The 19191-nt window shown below is 45.1% G+C and overlaps 1 protein-coding gene across 2 annotated transcripts in view; it reads right to left on the bottom strand.

Annotated features, from left to right (window-relative positions):
- dock1 (dedicator of cytokinesis 1) overlaps positions 1–19191 on the bottom strand; it is an 816280-nt gene that overhangs the window by 217658 nt on the left and 579431 nt on the right. For both annotated transcript variants that reach the window (XM_070876753.1, XM_070876754.1), the window contains exon 30: positions 18042–18120. In XM_070876753.1, the coding sequence (XP_070732854.1) occupies positions 18042–18120 (79 nt within the window). The remainder of the gene's footprint in view (positions 1–18041; positions 18121–19191) is intronic.

The raw sequence follows: 19191 nt of genomic DNA, 5'->3' as shown, positions 1-19191 counted from the left end.
CTTCATTAGATAAAGATACCAAAACTGTGCACAGTACTCCAGATGTCGTCTCACCAAGGCTCTGAACAATTGCAGCAAGACTTTCTTTCTCTCATACGCCACACCCCTTGCATATGCGTCCAGAAGCTTATCTAAGCCTGAAAAAGCCGACAGTGTGGTTGAGAAAGAAGCATTAGCATGCATATACGGGGTTAAGAAAATGCACCAATAGCTAATTGGGCTCCGGTTCGAGCTCGAAACCGACCACAAGTCGCTCATTTCGTTTTTCTCAGAAAGCAAAGGTATTAACACCAATGCTTCTTCCCGCATCCAAAGATGGGCACTAACGTTATCTGCGTATGATTATGTAATCCGCCACAGACCAGGCACTGAGAACTGTGCTGATGCCCTCAGACGGCTACCATTGCCCACCACCTGGGTGGAAATGACTGCAACCCGCAGACTTGCTTCTTGTAATGGAAGCTTTTGAGAGCGAGGGGTCACCCGTCACGGCTCGCCAGATCAGGGCCTAGACTAGCCAGGACCTGGTGTTATCACTAGTAAAAAGCTGCGTCCTCAATGGGAGCTGGTCGGTGGTCCCAGGGAAAATGCAAGACGAAATCAAACCATTTTACCGACGCAAGGATGAAATGTCCATCCATTCGGACTGTCTCTTATGGGAGAATTGTGTAAATTTGCAAAAAAAAGGCCAGGAAACATTTATACGTGACCTACACAGTACCCACCCAGGCATAGTCATGATGAAGGCGCTAGGTCGCACGTTTGGTGGCCCATCATTGACTCGGAATTGGAGTCAAGCGTACACCAATGTAACACATGTTCACAGTTGAGCAATGCACCAAGGGAGGCCCCATTGAGTCTGTGGTCATGGCCCTCCAAACCGTGGTCCAGGGTTCACGTAGATTTCGCTGGCCCCTTTCTAGGAAATATGTCCCTAGTAGTAGTGGATGTTTGCTGTAAATGGATTGAATGTATAATAATGTCATGTATGTCGACAACCACCATTGAAAGCCTCCGGGCCATGTTCTCCACCCATGGTTTGCCCGGCGCCTTGTTAGTGACAATGGACCATGTTTCACCAGCTCAGAATTCAACGAGTTCATGACCTGCAATGGCATCAAGCATGTCAGGTCTGCACCGTTTAAGCCCACATCCAATGGTCAAGCGGAACGTGCAGTCCAAACCATCAAGCAGAGCTTGAAACGCGTGACGGATGATTCCCTGCAGACCCGGTTATCTCGCATTCTGCTCAGCTACTGCACGCGACCCCACTCGCTTACCGGGGTTCCCCCTGCAGAATTGCTAATGAAGAGAGCACTTAAAACCAGACTCGCCTTGGTCCACCCGGATCTCAATGATCATGTAGAAACCCGGCATCACCGGCATAACATGTACCACGATCGTGCGGCTGTTTCACGTGACATTGAGGTTAATGACCCTGTATTTGTTCTTAATTACAGTCATGGTCCCAAATGGGTTGCTGGCACTGTGTTAGCCAAGGAGGGGAAGAGTGTTTGTTGTCAAACTTTTGAATGGACAAACGTGTAGAAAGCACTTGGATCAGAGCAAACTGCGGTTCACTGACAACCAAGAACAGTTTGAAGAGGACATTACATCAATGATCCACCAACCCACACCCAACCAGCAATCGACCTTGCGGTCAACCACAAGATGAACCCACCATGCCCGACAGTCTGATCAGACCAGCCACGCTGCAGTGCAGCAATGATCCGACCAGCTCACCCATGCCAGGACTTCAACTCAATCTATCAACCCAGGAACGTAGAGCCTCGGATCGCCTCAACTTGTAAATAATTTGTATCTAAGACTTTTTGGGGGGGGGGTGGGGGAAATGATGTTATGTATGCAAACATTACCAATGTGTAAGACTTGCCACCAGGGGGCACACCTGTGGGAGACCCAAGGGTCAGCTGCACACCCTGGGCAAGCAGGTATAAAAGGCAGTCCACCACGCTGCTTCCTCACTCTGAAGTTACAATAAAGAGACCAAGGTCTCTTAATATACAGTCCTGTGGAGTTATTCTGAACGTAACAATAAACATAAGCAGGAGTAGGCCATATGGCCCCTTGTGCCTGTTCCACCTAAACGCCAAAGAATATAGACCCATTCTACTTAATCTCTCCTCATAGAAAAACCCTCTTATCCCAGGAATCAATCAATCTAATAATGACTAAAGCTCAACTATCTTCAGTGTATAAAAATTGCCATATAATTAAAATGTAATTGTAAAAGAGTGTCGAATGTAAAGCACTAATGATGTGCAAATATCTCCTTAAAAGATTATAAATAGCAATGTTTTGTTATAAAACTAAACATCCATTTTATTTGATAAGTACACTTGTGCAAATAAGCCATGATTTAACAGATGAGAAACGCAAATTAACAATCATTAGCAATGACTTATCTTCATTACTCTTTTTTTGATAGTATCACTAACTTGTTGAGATAAAATATTTACAGATCAAATATCTGGAATGAAGGTAAATGGGATATCTCCCATTTTCTTACTTCAAAGCACAAGAAACATGAGGGCAGATGTTCACCTTGCTGGCTGGTTGTAAAACTGGCATTGCAAATTAAAAACCTATTGTAGAGACAGCCCAATTTTTACTTCCAAACAAAATAGGAAATGGAGCATTTCCAGAGATCTGTTACAAAGTTACAAACCAATGTTGCCAGGCTTGGGATGCCCCCTCCCTCTGTGTAGTCAGACCCATGAACTTCCCTCAGAGAACAGGAATCTCACCAGTGAGCTAAATCTCTCACTCCATAAAACCAGAATTCCATTCTCCTCCACAATAATGCCAAACCAAACTAGCCCATCCCCCACTGCTAAATGCCAGCAGCCCCATCTCAGTTCTTCCAAAGCTCCCCAAATACTACCAAAATGCAGAACAATCCCCAATATTTCTAAAGCCCAGGAGCACCCCACTGTGCTATCGAAGCTTTGTACTGCGTTAGGGAAATTGATGAGATTGCAGGCCGATAAATCCCCAGGACCTGATATAGTTTGCATCCCAGAGTACTTAAGGAAGTGGCCCCAGAAATAGTGGATGCATTGGTGGTCATTTTCCAATATTCTATAGACTCTAGATCAGTTCCTATGGATTGGAGGGTAGCTAATGTAACACCACTTTTTAAAAAAGGAGGGAGACAGAAAACAGGGAATTATAGACCGGTTAGCCTGACATCGGTAGTGGGGAAAATGTTGGAATCAATTAGTAAAGATGTAATAGCAGTGCATTTGGAAATCAGTGACAGAATCGGTCCAAGTCAGCATGGATTTATGAAAGGGAAATCATGCTCGACAAATCTTCTAGAATTTTTTGAGGATGTAACTAGTAGAGTGGACAAGGGAGAACCAATGGATGTGGTGTATTTGGACTTTCAAAAGGCTTTTAACAAGGTCCCACACAAGAGATTAGTGTGCAAAATTAAAGCACATGGTATTGGGGGTAATATATTGATGTGGATCGAGAACTGGTTGGCAAACAGGAAGCAGAGTAGGAATAAGCGGGTCCTTTTCAGAATGGCAGGCAGTGACTAGTGGGGTACCGCAAGGTTAAGTGCTGGGACGCCAGCTATCTACAATATACATGAATGATTTAGAAAAGGAATTAAATGTAATATCTCCAAGTTTGCAGATGACACTAAGCTGGGTGGCATTGTGAGCTGTGAGGAGGATGCTAAGAGGCTGCAGGGTGACTTGGACAGGTTAGATGAGTGGGCAAATGCATGGCAGGTGCTTTATAATGTAGATAAATGAGAGGTTTTCCACTTTGGTGGCAAAAACAGGAAGGCAGAATCCTATCTGAATGGTGACAGATTAGGAGTCATGGTACATCAGTCATTGAAAGTTGGCATGCAGGTACAGCAGACAGTGAAGGCGGCAAACAGCATGTTGGCCTTCATTGCGAGAGGATTTGAGTATAGGATCAGGAAGGTCTTACTGCAGTTGTACAGGTCCTTGGTGAGGCCACATCTTGAATATTGTGCACAGTTTTGGTCTCCTAATCTGAGAAAGGACATTCTTGCTTTTGAGGGAATGCAGCGAAGATTCACCAGACTGATTCCCAGGATGGCAGGACTGACATATGAAGAAAGACTGGATCGACTAGGCTTATATTCACTGGAATTAGAAGAATGAGGGGGGATCTCATCGAAACATATAAAATTCTGACGGGATTGGACAGGTTAGATGCAGGAAGAATGTTCCCGATGTTGGAGAAGTCCAGAACCAGGGATCACAGTCTAAGGATAAGGGGTAAGCCATTTTGGACCGAGATGAGGAGAAACTTCTTCACTCAGAGAATTGTGAACCTGTGGAATTCTCTACCACAGAAAGTTGTTGAGGCCAGTCCGTTAGATATATTCAAAAGGGAGTTAGATATGGCCCTTACGGCTAAAGGGATCAAGGGGTATGGAGAGAAAGCAGGAATGGAGTACTGAAGTTGCATGATCAGCCATGATCATATTGAATGGTGGTGCAGGCTTGAAGGGCTGAATGGCCTACTCCTGCACTAATTTTCTATGTTTCTAGGCCTCCACTACAGCTAAACTGCAGTCTCCCTACCTAGTAATCAAACTCCGATAGGCACACCGATGAAATAATTTTGCTGTGCATTCTCAGATTTAAAACCGATATGGGATAAAAATAAGGACGGATTTATTTGTACTGCCAAAATGGCCAACATGCTCCACCCTTTATTTCTGATTGGTCCCCTTGGAGGATAAGCCACACCCTGACGTTTCACAGGAATGTGTAACTGGAACCGCCCATTCCAAGGTCTCACTGACTTTGAAAATTGTAACTCGATTCACTTTGACTTCCTGAAGCGACAGAGGACAGAGCTCCCCAGAAGATAGCAAGGGCCAGCCAAAGTACCTTACCCCAGTCCAAGTACATCCCTCCCCCAGCCGAAGTGCCTTACCCCAGTCCAAGTACGTGCCTTACCCCAGTCCAAGTACATCCCTCCCCCAGCTGAAGTGCCTTACCCCAGTCCAAGTGCATGCCTCCCCCAACCGAAGTACCTTACCCCAGTCCAAGTACATCCCTCCCCCAGCCAAAGTACCTTACCCCAGTCCAAGTACATCCCTCACCCAGCCGAAGTGCCTTACCCCAGTCCAAGTGTATCCCTCCCCCAGCCGAAGTGCCTTACCCCTGCACAAGTGCATCCTTCCCCTCCTCCCCCCACCACCCAACAACCAACAACCAACGATGTGGCACTGTGTACGGATTGTTAACAGCTTTATTGGGTATGAAGTGAATAGTGACAATGTTGTGACTTCTAGATATCATCCACTCCAACGATGTCCCTTGTAGGGGGATGGAAGAACGTGATCAGTCTTCCCTTAGTTCCTCTCTCTCCTCCAACCCCCACCCATGTCTCTCCCTCTCTCTCTCTCTCCCAAGCCTCTTTCCCTCTTCCCCCCAGCCTCACTATCTCCCCAGCCTCGCTCCTTCTTCTCCCTGCCCCCCGAAGCCTCTCTCTTTCCCCAGCCTCTCTCCCTTTCTCTTCCACCCCGCCCCCAGCCTCTCTCCCGCCATCGGGCCCACGTCGGCCGGGGGGGTGTGGGCAGGCGATGAGAGTCAGATCCTCAGGTCCTGCTTCTTGGCATCACGCGCATGGAATGATTCGGTCGGGAGAGGGGATGGAGCTTGTCGCCTGCCGGTCAAAAAAGTGCAGTACATGCAGGGGGGGGCACGGTGGTGCTGTATAGATGCCTGTCTGGTAAAAAAAAAAGTGCAGTACAAATAGTTACATTGTAAAAATAAAGGTCATTTGAATGAACACTGAATTTACACTCTTCACAAAATAATGGAAGTGTCAAGAGTTCAATTCCCAAAGCACCAGTAAAAATTCTAGAATACCCTTTAATAAAAATGGATTTCACTTATTCAGTCGCGATTAATCAGTGGCCCCGATGTGATGCCCTATTTTTATAAAACAGTACATCTGCTGACTCACCTTGTAATGAATGCTATCTTTACAAAATCTATTCACAAAAATGCACTGTAGGGCACGTTAGGAAGAATACAGACAAGACTATGATGGAAAACTATTTTGCAGTGCATAGCAATATAACCAGTATCAGCTCTTTTGCTTTATATTTCTCATTGCAAGTATGCTTTTCACTCTTTGATGGTCATTCAAGCTTCACATTGAAACAGAAATTGATGATATACCATCGCAGGATGGTAGTAAACAATTACACGGGGTACTTTCTTTAAGAGATGTGTGTCCTTGGACAGAAACTTTAACACTTGGCTGTGTACAAGGCCTCAATTGGAAGACACCTGAGCTCTTAGCTGAATATTGAGACCCAAGCAACAGAAGCACTGAAAGAAGAGCCAACAAAATAAAAACATCTTCAAGCTACACCAGCTCAGAATGAAAAAAGGGATAAGCTGATGGAAGTTCTGTGTGTAGGGACTACATTTTTTTCACAGAATGAAGAAAAGCATAGGTAAGTAATCTAATATTCTTCCATTTAATAAATCTCTGTGCATAGTTAGGGGACGTATGGAAAAAATTGGTGGCGTTGCTCTTAAACCCTCCATCTATTGGCCATCCAGGAGCACAACAGCACCAAATTACATCCTACTAACCAATCTGTTAATCTCTGTACTGTAATGGATTACCTCAGGACTTATACCACAGGAATAAAAAACTGCCTAAACTCTTCAGTTATGTAAGATTAGTGCCCTGCAAAAGGAATACTTCCTTTCAATGGATGAAACGTAGGATGTAAAAAAAATGACGCTCTTTATTTACACATCAAATGAGCTAAGTGAATGTCCGATTTCACGAATAAGCTTACAAGAATAATTGAAGTTGAGATGTTTTGCAATATGAAACAGGTTTTGCAATTTTAGTTAACACTGTCATTTATCTTTCTGCTGTTACTTTACTTTTGCTTTTGTCAATCTTATTCCTTAACAAGGAATAACATTTGCAGCCTGAGATCAGCTTATTGGAAGCAAAGGTTTGCTATTCAGTGTAACCTATTGTACTGGGCACAAGGAAAAGAATGTAGCGTGCCTAAATCACTGCATTCTTGTTCTTCTCTATGGAGAGAATGGCTTGCATGTGAAGGTTGAACAAATAAATAAGTTCACAGTCTTTCACCAAAATTTCTTAAATAATTTCAATTTGTAGTTACCACATGATGAACTTAACTTAACCTATAGCTTAGCATAATGTACAACAAAAACACATTCACATAATCATACACCACCAGAACTTAGAAAAATCTACTTCTGAATGCTAATCTAATTCTGCTACTATTAAAGAACCTTGCCAAGATGCAATTTGACAATTTTGCGAATCACCTAAAATAAGATGACTGGCAATCATATTTCTCAGAAATGCAAGATTGATGCCACTACATTTTACTCAGACAAGTTATGCTAAATCATTTATAGATTTAACATCCTTTTAAAGTCCTAAATTCTCTACAGTAAGGAGGGCCAGGCACATCTATTCAAATGCCTAGCTATGACCTCAAACCCTTGTATAAAAATATAAATTCGGCAGATTTCAGAATTTGATTAATGATAATACCTTTTTGTGACTATCAGTGTGTGCAGTACTGGAAAAAAAATCAGTGTGTTTACAATAGTGTGAAATGCTCAGAGCTTGGTGTTTTATGTTCTGGAGAAAAGATATTATTTTATCATTTTTCAAAAGCAATGGAGGGAGGACTAGCAAACAAATGAAAAATACCAGACAGAGAAGTTGTCCTGAAACCTATGTATCCACAAACAAACAGTTTATTGGCTCAAATTCTACACACGTTTGCCGACATTCCAAACACAGCCATGTGTTATTAATTTAGAACCAGTAAGTTTCAACATTGCTAGTAATTCTGGTCAGAAGTCTGATGTAATTTTCATACATCATTAGTAAGCTTCTTCTTATGTTTATGATTTCAATGTGTTTGGAGAAAACGGGATCACCATCATCTTTACTCTTAATGTAATTCTGGCAGTCAATATACTGTGCAGAAAAGACCATTGTAATTGTATTGGGATACAAAAACAAATGCATCAGGTAAAATATAGAAATATAAATCCCCTGAATTTGAAAAACTCAGTGCAATTCACAATCACAATAAAAATAGTGCTGCCTTTGTAATTTTGTGCAACACTCTGCTCAATCTGAATACAAAAGCAAAATATTGCGGATGCTGGAAATCTGAAATAAAAACAGAAAATGATGGAAATACTCAGCAGGTCAGGCAACACCTGTGGAGAGAGAAACAGATTTAATGTTTCAGGCTGATGACCGTTCATCAGAACTGGAAAAAGTTAGAGATGCAACAGGTTTTAAATAATTAGAGATGCAGGGAAAAAGGTGGGGGACAGCGGGGAGGGGAAGAAAGAACAAAAGGGAAGGTCTGTGAGAGGGTGGAAGGCAGGAGAGATTAAATGACAAAAATGATGATTGTGCAAGGCAAAAGGAGATGGTAATGGGCTTGAGCCTTTGAGATACTCACATCTTTTCAATTATTTGTGAGCAACAGAAAAAACTTCTGTGAATTTCTAAAATGTAAAATTAACTCCTCATATTCTTTAATTAAATTAAAAACAAACTTGCAATCTGATTATATGTTTGGATCTTGACGCAGATATCTTTCATCATCGTTGAATATGGTTAAGCTTGGTAAAATCTTGGAAGCCAGTACTTAGACAACAGCAATGAATTAAGTTAGAACAGCTTTTGAAATTACAATGTTTGCTAAAGCAAGAAAATGATATTTTGGGGAAAAATATATAGGGCCCAAGTTTCGGGCCGTTTTCGCGCCAGAAAGCGCGCCTAAAAAAAAACTTACATATTCTCCGGCTCCCTGCTGGTCCTCTGGAGCCGGGCGCGGCGCAGCATGAGCTGTGGGGGGCGGAGCTAGGTCCCTGCGTTGAAAACAGTGCCGGGACCTTTGCACATGCGCGCTACAGTGGGCGCGCACGTGCAGTAGCTCCAGGCACCCAAATCTGTGTGGGAGGGGCCCGAAGCACGCAGCCCTTAGCCCTGGCCGAATGGCCTCACTGGGGCTGCATGCATAAGGCTGCCTCCCACGCCCAGCTCCTGCTTCCTCCCGACCCGAACCGACCGGCGCTCCCTCCGCCCCCGCCCCCCTACCCGAACCAACCTGACCACCCTCCACCCCCCCCGACCCGACCCGACCTGCGCTCCCTCCACCCGGCCCTCCTGACCCGACCCACGCTCCCCCCGACCCGACCTGACCCAATGCCACCTACCTGTAAATTTGGTGCTGGGGATGGGCCCTGCCCGAAGACTTGGGTCCGGCCCTTTCAGCCTCTCTCCCCCTTCTCCTTACCCCTCCCTTCTCCTTCCCCTCCACCATCTCCTTTAGCCCCCTCTCCTTTCCCCCCCTTCTCCTTCCCCCCCTATCCCGTTCTCCTCTCCCCCCCTTTCCCCTTCTCCTCTCCCCCCCCTTTCCCCTTCTCCTCTCCCCCCCCCTTTCCCCTTCTCCTCTCCCCCCGCTTTCCCCTTCTCTCCCCCTTCCCCTTTTTCCTTCTCCTCCTCCCCCTTTCCCCTTCTCCTCCCCCCCTCCTCCTTCCCTCCCCTTCTCCCCCATCCCTCCCTCCCCTCCCCCTGCCCCCCCTCCCCTCGCTGTCAGAAACACAGACACTGACAGACAGAGAGTGAGACACACACAGACAGACAGAGAGAGAGATAGAGACACTGACAGAGACACACTGGGGGGGGGAGGGGAGCATCCCAGCACGCTGTTGGAGGGCTCCCGGTGCTGCAGTCGGTCAGTAGAAAATGTTTTATTTATTGATTTAAAAAAAAAATTATTTCTTATTAATTTTTTTGGATTGATTTATTGGTTGATTTATTGATGTTTTTATCATTTATTATTGATGATGGCTCTTTATTTGTAAAACTGAAGTGTTTAATGTTTGTAAACTTCCCTTTAAACCCCCACCACCATTCCCTACGCCTGATTTGTAACCTAAGCCTGATTTTCTAAAGTGTAGACAAGGTTTTTTCGAGCGTACAAAAATCTTCACTTACTCCATTCTAAGTTAGTTTGGAGTAAGTTTTCACTGCTGAAACTTTGAAAATAGGCGTAAGTGGCCGGACACGCCCCCTTTTGAAAAAAAAATTCTGTTCCAAAGTGAAACTGTTAAATCAGGAGCAACTGAGGTCGAAACTTGGGCCCATAAAAACCTTTTCTAACAAAATAAGCTTTTTTTTGGAGTGGGGAATTAACTCAGCCGTCTTCTTAAAGCCCTTTCCTCTGCATCCTCCACCCTTATTTCCAACAAGTGTAAGCAGATCATGGACATCTTTGTCACTAAGATTAACATCCATTCAGTTTCATCCCCTGCTTCCACTTGCCCACCAAGCCAAACCTCTCCCAACATTCCCTCTTGCCATAGCCCTCCAATCTCCCCATTTGCCCTCTCCAAACTTATCTTGTTCTTGAGACTCAGCTCCAGCGACGAGCTCATTCCCACTAAACCGGTGACTGCCCAACTTCCATTCCTGACCCCATGCTAGCTGACATTTTAAATGGTCCCCCTCCATTTGAAAACCGCCATCATCATCTGCTCTTCAAAAAACTTTTCCTCTATCACACTGTCCTTGCAAACTACTTCCCCATTTCCAACTTTCCTTCCCTTTTCATTGTCCTGGAATGTGTTGTCGCCTCCAAATTGCTTGCAAATCTTTCCCGCAACTCCATATTTGAATCTCTCCAATCAAGCTGGCAAAGCACAAGAACTCCTCCCCCGCCCCCCCGCGCCCCCGCAATCAAAGTCACAAATTACATCCTCTGTGACCATTCATCATAGGCAGTCCATCGGAATCGAGGGAGACTTACTTCCACTCCTGAAGTGAGTTCTTTGGTGGCTGAACAGTCCAATACGAGAGCCACAGACTCTGTCATAGGTGAGATAGTTGTTGAAGGAAGGGGTGGGTGGGACTAGTATGCCGCACGCTCTTTCCGCTGCCTGCGCTTGATTTCTGCACACTCTCGGTGTTGAGACTCGAAGTGCTCAGCGCCCTCCCGGATGCACTTCCTCCACTTAGGGTGGTCTTGGACCAGGGACTCCAAGGTGTCAGTGGGGATATCGCACTTTATCAGGGAGGCTTTGAGGATGTCTTTGTAATGTTTCCGCTGCCCACCTTTGGCTCATTTGCCGTGAAGGAGCTCCGCATAAAGCACTTGCTTTGGGAGTCTCGCGTCTGGCATGCGAAATATGTGTCCTGCCCAGCGATGCTGATCGAGTGTGGTCAGCGCTTCAATGCTGGGGACGTTAGCCTGGATGAGGACGCTGATGTTGGTGCGCCTGTCCTCCCAGGGGATTTGTAGGATCATGTGGAGACATCATTGGTGATATATCCCCAGCGACTTGAGGTGTCTACTGTACATGGTCCATGCCTCTGAGCCATAGAAACATAGAAAATAGATGCAGGAGTAGGCCATTCGGCCCTTCCAGCCTGCACCACCATTCAATAAGATCATGGCTAATCATTCCCTCAGTACCCCTTTCCTGCTTTCTCTCCATACTCCTTGATCCCCTTAACCGTAAGGGCCATATCTAACTCCCTCTTGAATATATCCAATGAACTGGCATCAACAACTCTCTGCGGCAGGGAATTCCACAGGTCAACAACTCTCTTGGAGTGAAGAAGTTTCTCCTCCTCTCAGTCCTAAATGGCCTACCCCTTATCCTAAGACTATGTCCCCTGGTTCTGGACTTCTCCAACATCGAGAACATTCTTCCCGCATCTAACCTATCCAGTCCCGTCAGAATCTTATATGTTTCTATGAGATCCCCTCTCATCCTTCTAAATGCCAGTGAATAAAGGTCCAGTTGATCCAGTCTCTCCTCATATGGCAGCCCAGCCATCCCTGGAATCAGTCTGGTGAACCTTCGCTGCACTCCCTCAATAGCAAGAACATCCTTCCTCAGACTAGGAGACCAAAACTGAACACAATATTCCAGGTGAGGCCTTACGAAGGCCCTGTACAACTGCAGCAAGACCTCCCTGCTCCTATATTCAAATCCCCTAGCTATGAAGGCCAACATACCATTTGCCTTCTTTACCGCCTGCTGTACCTGCGTGCCCACTTTCAGTGAGTGATGAACCATGACACCCAGCTCTCGTTGCACCTCCCCTTTTTCGAGTCTGCCGCCATTAAGATAATATTCTGCCTTCGTGTTTTTGCCCCCAAAATGGATAACCTCACATTTATCCACATTATACTGCATCTGCCATGTATTTGCCCACTCACCTAATCTGTCCAAGTTACCCTGCAGCCTCTTAGCGTCCTCCTCACAGCTCACACCGCCACCCAGTTTAGTGTCATCCGCAAACTTGGAGACATTACACTCTATTCCTTCATCCAAATTGTTAATGTATATTGTAAAGAGCTGGGGTCCCAGCACTGAGCCCTGCGGCACCCCACAAGTAACTGCCTGCCATTCTGTAAAGGACCCGTTTTTCCCGACTCTCTGCTTCCTGTCTGCCAACCAGTTCTCTATCCACGTCAGTACATTACTCCCAATACCATGCGCTTTGATTTTGTACACCAATCTCTTGTGCGGGACCTTGTCAAAAGCCTTTTGAAAGTCCAAATACACCACATCCACTGGTTCTCCCTTGTCCACTCTACTAGTTACATCCTCAAAAAATTCCAGAAGATTCGTCAAGCATGATTTCCCTTTCATAATTCCATGCTGACCCAGTCCGATCCTGTCACTGCTTTCCAAATGCACTGCTATCTCATCCTTAATGATTGAATCCAACATTTCCCCCACTACTGATGTTAGGCTATAATTACCCGCTTTCTCTCTCCCTCCTTTTTTAAAAAGTGGCGTTACATTAGCTACCCTCCAGTCCATAGGAACTGATCCAGAGTCGATAGATTGTTGGAAAATGGTCACCAATCCACTATTTCTCGGGCCACTTCCTTAAGTACTCTGGGATGCAGACTATCAGGATTTATCAACCTTTAATCCCATCAATTTCCCGCCTAATAAGGATATCTTTCAGTTCCTCATTCTCACTAGACCCACTGTCCCCTAGTACAGTCGGAAGGTTATTTGTATCTTCCTTTGTGAAGACAGAACCGAAGTAGTGGTTCAATTGGTCTGCCATTTCTTTGGTCCCCATTATAAATTCACCTGAATCCGACTGCAAGGGACCCACGTTTGTCTTTACTAATCTTTTTCTCTTCACATATTTACAGAAGCTTTTGCAGTCAGTTTTTATGTTCCCTGCAAGCTTTCTCTCGTACTCTATTTTCCCCTTCTTAATTAAACCCTTAGTCCTCCTCTGTTGAATTCTAAATTTCTCCCAGTCCTCAGGTTTGTTGCTTTTTCTAGCCAATTTATATGCCTCTTCCTTGGATTTAACACTATCCTTAATTTCCCATGTTAGCCATGGTTGAGCCACCTTCCCAGTTTTATTTTTACTCCAGACAGGGATGTACAATTGCTGAAATTCATCCATGTGATCTTTAAATGTTTGCCATTGCTTATCCACCGTCAACCCTTTAAGTATCCTCTGTCAGTCTATTCTAGCCAATTCACACCTCATACCATCGAAGTTGCCTTTCCTTAAGTTCAGGAACCTAGTTTCTGAATTAACTTTGTCACTCTCCATCTTAATAAGGAATTTTACTATATTATGGTCACTTTTCCCCAAAGGGCCTCGCACAACAAGATTGTTAATTAGTCCCTTCTCATTACACATCATCCAGTCTAGGATGGCCAGCTCCCTGATTGGTTCCTCGACATATTGGTCTGGAAAACCATCCCTAATACACTCCAGGAAATCCTCCTCCACCGCATTGCTACCAGTTAGGTTAGCCCAATCTATATGTAGATTAAAGTCGCCCATGATTACTGCTGCACCTTTATTGCATACATCCCTTATTTCTTGTTTGATGCTGTCCTCAACCTCTACTACTATTTGGTGGTCTATATACAACTCCCACTAGCATTTCCTGTCCTTTGGAATTCCGCAGCTCCACCCATACCGATTCCACATCATCCAGGCTAATGTCCTTCCTTACAATTGCACTGATTTCCTCTTTAACCAGCAATGCCACCCCGCCTCCTTTTCCTTTTTGTCGATCCTTCCTAAATGCTGAATACCCTTGGATGTTGAGTTCCCAACCTTGGTCACCCTGGAGAGCGGGTATTACTACATCCCTGAAGACCATGAGCTTGGTAGTAGATTTGAGGGCCTGGTCTTCGAACACTCTTTTCCTCAGGCGGCCGAAGGCTGCACTGGATGTGGTGTTGAATCCCATCAATGCCTGCTTTATTTGATAAGAGGCTCCCGAGGTCTGGGAAACGGTCCACGTTGTCGAGGTCCGCGCTGTGGATCTTGATGACTTGGGGGCAGTGCTGTGCGGCGAGGACAGGCTGGTGGACGATCTTTATCTTACGGATGTTTAGTGTAAGACCCATGCTTTCGTACGTCTCAGTAAATACGTCGACTATATCCTGGAGTTCAGCCTCAGAATGCGCGCAGACGCAGGCATCGTCCGTGTACTGTAGCTCAACGACAGAGGTTGGGGTGATCTTGGACCTGGCCTGGAGGTTAAACAGCTTCCCACTGGTTCTGCAGTTTAGTTCCACTCCAGCGAGGAGCTTGTTGACTGAGGTGGAGCATGGCAGCGAGGAAGATTGAGAAAGGGGTTGGACCGATGACACAGCCTTGTTTGATCCCGGTCCGGACGTGGATTGTATCTGTAATGGATCCGCTGGTAAGGATCACGGCCTGCATGTGGTCGTGGAGCAGGCGAAGGATGTTGACAAACTGCTGGGGGCATCCGAAATGGAGGACGACGCTCCATAGACCTTCGCGGTTGACAGTATCAAAGACCTTTGTAAGGTCGAAAAAGGCCATGTATAAGGGCTAGCGCTGCTCCCTGCATTTTTCCTGTAGCTGTCATGCTGCAAAAATCATGTCCTTTGTGCCCCGTAGGGGACGAAATCCGCACTGCGACTCTGGGAGACGCTCCTCCGCCACAGGGAGAAGACAGTCAAGGAGAACTCTAGCGACAACTTTCCCAGTGGCTGATAGCAGGGAGATTCCCCTGTAATTGCCGCAGTCGGACTTGTCCCCTTTTTAAAAAGATGGTCATGATCACTGCATTCTTGAGATCTCCCGGCATGCTCTCCTCACTCCGGATGAGAGAGATGAGGTCATGTATCTGCGCCAACAGCGCCTCTCTGCCATACTTTAGCACCTCAGCAGGGATTCCATCCGCTCCTGTAGCCTTCTTGTTCTTGATCTGTTTTATGGCTTTTCCTACGTTGTGCAACGTTGGGGTTTCACCAAGGTGGTGACAAGTCGCATGCTGCGGGATGGAGTCGAGAACACTTGAGTCGAAGGCAGAGTCTCGATTGAGGAGATCTTCAAAGTGCTCCTTCCAGCGGGCCCTGACTTACTATGGTGCAATATTCCATATCGACCTCGCTACAGCCTTTGGCAAAGTCAATCAGAGCATCCCCCTTTGACACCCTCATCTGTTGTCCAGCTCAATGCAACTGCCTTCACTTGGTTGCACTCTTATCTATCCAATCATAGCCCAAGCATCTCCAGCAATGGTTTCTTTTCCACCTCTACATCATTACCTCTAGCATCCTGCAAGGATCTATGCATGGTTATCTTCTGTTCCTCATCTACATGCTGACCCTTGAAGACACGGATTCAGCTTCCACATGTATGCTGACGATGCTCAGCACTACCTCTCCATCCACGTGACTCGATCCCTTCATTAAGCTGCTCGTCCGACATCCAGTCCTGAATGAGCTGCAATTTCCTCCAATTAAACACTGGGAACACTGAAGCTGTCGTCGTTGGTCTCCGCCACTAACTCTGTACCCTGGCCACCAATTACAGCCCCTTCCTCGACAACCGTCTCAGGTTGAACCAGACTGTTTTCAACCTCGGCATCTTATTTGATCCCGAGCTGTGCTTCAGACCTCACATCTTCTCCAACACAAAGATTGCCTCTTTTGACCAGCATAACATTGCCCATGTCCATCCTGCTGCAGCCCATCTGCTGCTAAAACCCTGATTGACATCTTTGTTCGCTTAAGGCTCGACTATTCCAATGCTCTCCTAGATGGCCCCCGATCTTCCATCTTTCTTAAAGTTCAGATTATCTAGTTCTTTGCTGCCCATATCCTATCCTGCCGCTCATCACTTTTGTGCTCACTGACCAACATTGTCTCCCCAGGTCGGCCAAGGTCTCCAATTTAAAATTTTCATCCCAATGTTCAAGTCTCTGCAGGGCTTTATCCCTCCTTACATCTGTAACATTTCCCAGCCCAACAATCCTCTCAATATGCTGGATTTCCCATACTCTGGCTTCTTGTGCCTCCCCACTTCCTTTGCTCCACCATTGGCAGCCGTGATTCAGCTGTCTCATACCCAAGAACATAAGAACATAAAAAATTGGAACAGGAGTAGGCGATACAGCCCCTCGAGCCTGCTCCGCCATTCAATAAGATCATGGCTGATCTGATCATGGACTCAGCTCCACTTCCCCACCCGCTCCCCATAACCTCTTATCATTTAAGAAATTGTCTATTTCTGTCATCAATTTATTCAACATCCCAGCTTCCACAGCTCTCTGAGGTAGCGAATTCCACAGATTTACAACCCTCAGAGAAGAAATTTCTCCTCATCTCTGTTTTAAATGGGCGACCCCTTTTTCTAAGATCATGCCCTCTACTGTTAGTCTCCCCCATCAGTGGAAACATCCTCTCTGCATCCACCTTGTAAGCTTCGGAGTTCCCTCCCTAACCCTCTCTGCTTCTCCACTTGCCTCTCCTCCTTCAAGCCCCTCCTTAAAACCCACCATTTTGACCAAGCTTTTAGTCACCGCTCTGAATATCTCCTTCTTTGGCTCAATGTCACGTTTTGTCTGATCATGTTTCTATGAAGTGCCTTGGGATGTTTGTCAACGTTAAAGGGCCCATACAAGTGCAAGATGTTGTTGTTTTCATGTTACCTGTTTAAAGGGGAATTTAAGAGTAAGGTACTTTGGATATAAAGGATATATGTAGGTCGCAGTTGTGGGTTTTACTTAAGACCATCATTTTTCAAGTAATTCCCAGCTGAAGAACATCCTTTAAAACCCAAGAGTTTAAAAAAAATTCAAACTAAGCATATTCAGTAGGTACACATTCAGGGAGCATCAAGCAGAAATGATTCTTGTAGAACATACTGATCAATTGGGGTTATTTATATATGCTGGTAAGAACTGTTACTTATGAAATTATTTTTGAGTATATCCCTGCGAGTTTTACTCGGTTATCCCTAAAGGTATCAAATGAGCTAGAAAATGTCCATATCATACTAAATTCTGTAAAATCTGCTTGGTGTATATTTACAATGCCAGTACTCAACGCCTCATATACCCAGATTCTATGATCTCCTCGAGAAAGATGCCCGTTCATTTCCCTCCCACTCAGCCCTATTATTAAACAAGCCAAATCCGTGCTCTCATCTTAATTGTCATGTTGATTTTAAACGGAATAGGTCTAGCCCAGAAAATCAGTAAGAAGAGGTCGCAGCAGTGGCAGGCGTACTAGAGGCCACGAGGGATTAGGACTTAATGACAGGTAATCGCACTTTAACAAGGTGCGAACAGCTTATAATTAACATCTATGGTATTGGTAAATGGTTAGCATTATTTGCCGATATAGGCGTCTGTCTAAGACAAGAGGGGAGGACTCGATCACCAAAAACAGATTCAAACATAAATTCACCTCGATGCTGACTATGGAAAGCTGATGGCACAGAATGACCGCCATGTTTACCTAAATAACAGTGCCTGCACTTCAAAAATTAATCATTGTGTAAAGTGCTTTGAAATGTTTGAACACAGTATTACCGTATAATAAAATCACTTAATCTTACTGCATTGTGAGGATTTATTTGTCTGGTAATTTCCCTTTCCAGCTAAACTATTACTGTATGACTCAATTAGATATTGATTTTACTTCACTTACCTGTAGCTCAAAGTTTGCTTGATCAAGAAATTTCTTGTTCAGCATATCTGCATACTGATTTATTGCTCGCAGGAAGACTCTAAAAGATAAAATAAAAAATAAAATTGAACTGTTATCTCAAATTATAACAAACATTGTACAATGAAAAACACCAATTTCATTAAATATACTGCAAACGACACATCAACCTTTGAACAGAAACAAACCTTTATTTTCAGAATATTACTTCAGAGACCAAAACTTTTTTAATAATACAGAACACAAAATAAATGTACTCGATATACACAGGCCATTTATATTAATACACAAAGTCAGAAGAAATGAATGACTTCTCTTTCTGCAGGAGAAAACGGTGCACAACACAAGGGAAATCAGTAACACAAGGGGAGGAACACCCAGCATCTTGATCCTCTGTGAGCTAGAGCAGTAAGCTCACGAGCTCAGTGGCCCCTCGAGTGCTGTCTGCATTGGAGGTTTTGAGGTTGTGGGCATTTGTGAACAGAGTCTCTGATTAATTCTTGTACTCCTTCATGTACCTCAGGAAAACAGCCAGCCTGACAACATTAAGCTATATTGTGAAACCTGCCACCTGCAACTGTGCAGGCAAGGCAGTCCCTGCCGAGCTACCTCGTATTCCTTTTCTCTTCTTTAGATTATTCAGCAACAAGATCCTCCAGATAAACATACCTTGAAACATAAAAATTTACAGCACAGGAGGCCATTTCGGCCCATCGTGTCTGCGCCAGCCAACAAAGAGCCGCACGGCTCTCGGTCAGCAGCCCTGGAGGTTACATATGAACCTATGAACAATGGCGGAAAGGTAAAGAGCACCCAGCCCAACCAGTCCTTCCCAGACAACTACAACACCCCTTACACTAAAACATTCTACATCCCCCCCCCCCACCCAACCGGAGCCATGTGATCTCCTGGGAGAGACAAAAACCAGATTAAAAACCCAGGCCAGTTGGGGAATAAAAATCTGGGAAAATTCCTCTCTGATCCATACAGGCAATCAAAACGAGTCCATATTATCACCCTGGCCTGTATTCGATTCCCTGCAGTACTTACCATTGTATTTGCGCCAGCCAACAAGAGGTTATCCAGTCTAACCCCAATTACCAACTCTAGGTCCGTAACCCTGCAGGTTCCG

Source organism: Pristiophorus japonicus, chromosome 3, assembly GCF_044704955.1.
Source record: "Pristiophorus japonicus isolate sPriJap1 chromosome 3, sPriJap1.hap1, whole genome shotgun sequence".
Taxonomy (NCBI): Eukaryota; Metazoa; Chordata; class Chondrichthyes; family Pristiophoridae; genus Pristiophorus; species Pristiophorus japonicus.
This window is presented reverse-complemented; position numbering and strand designations above follow the sequence as displayed.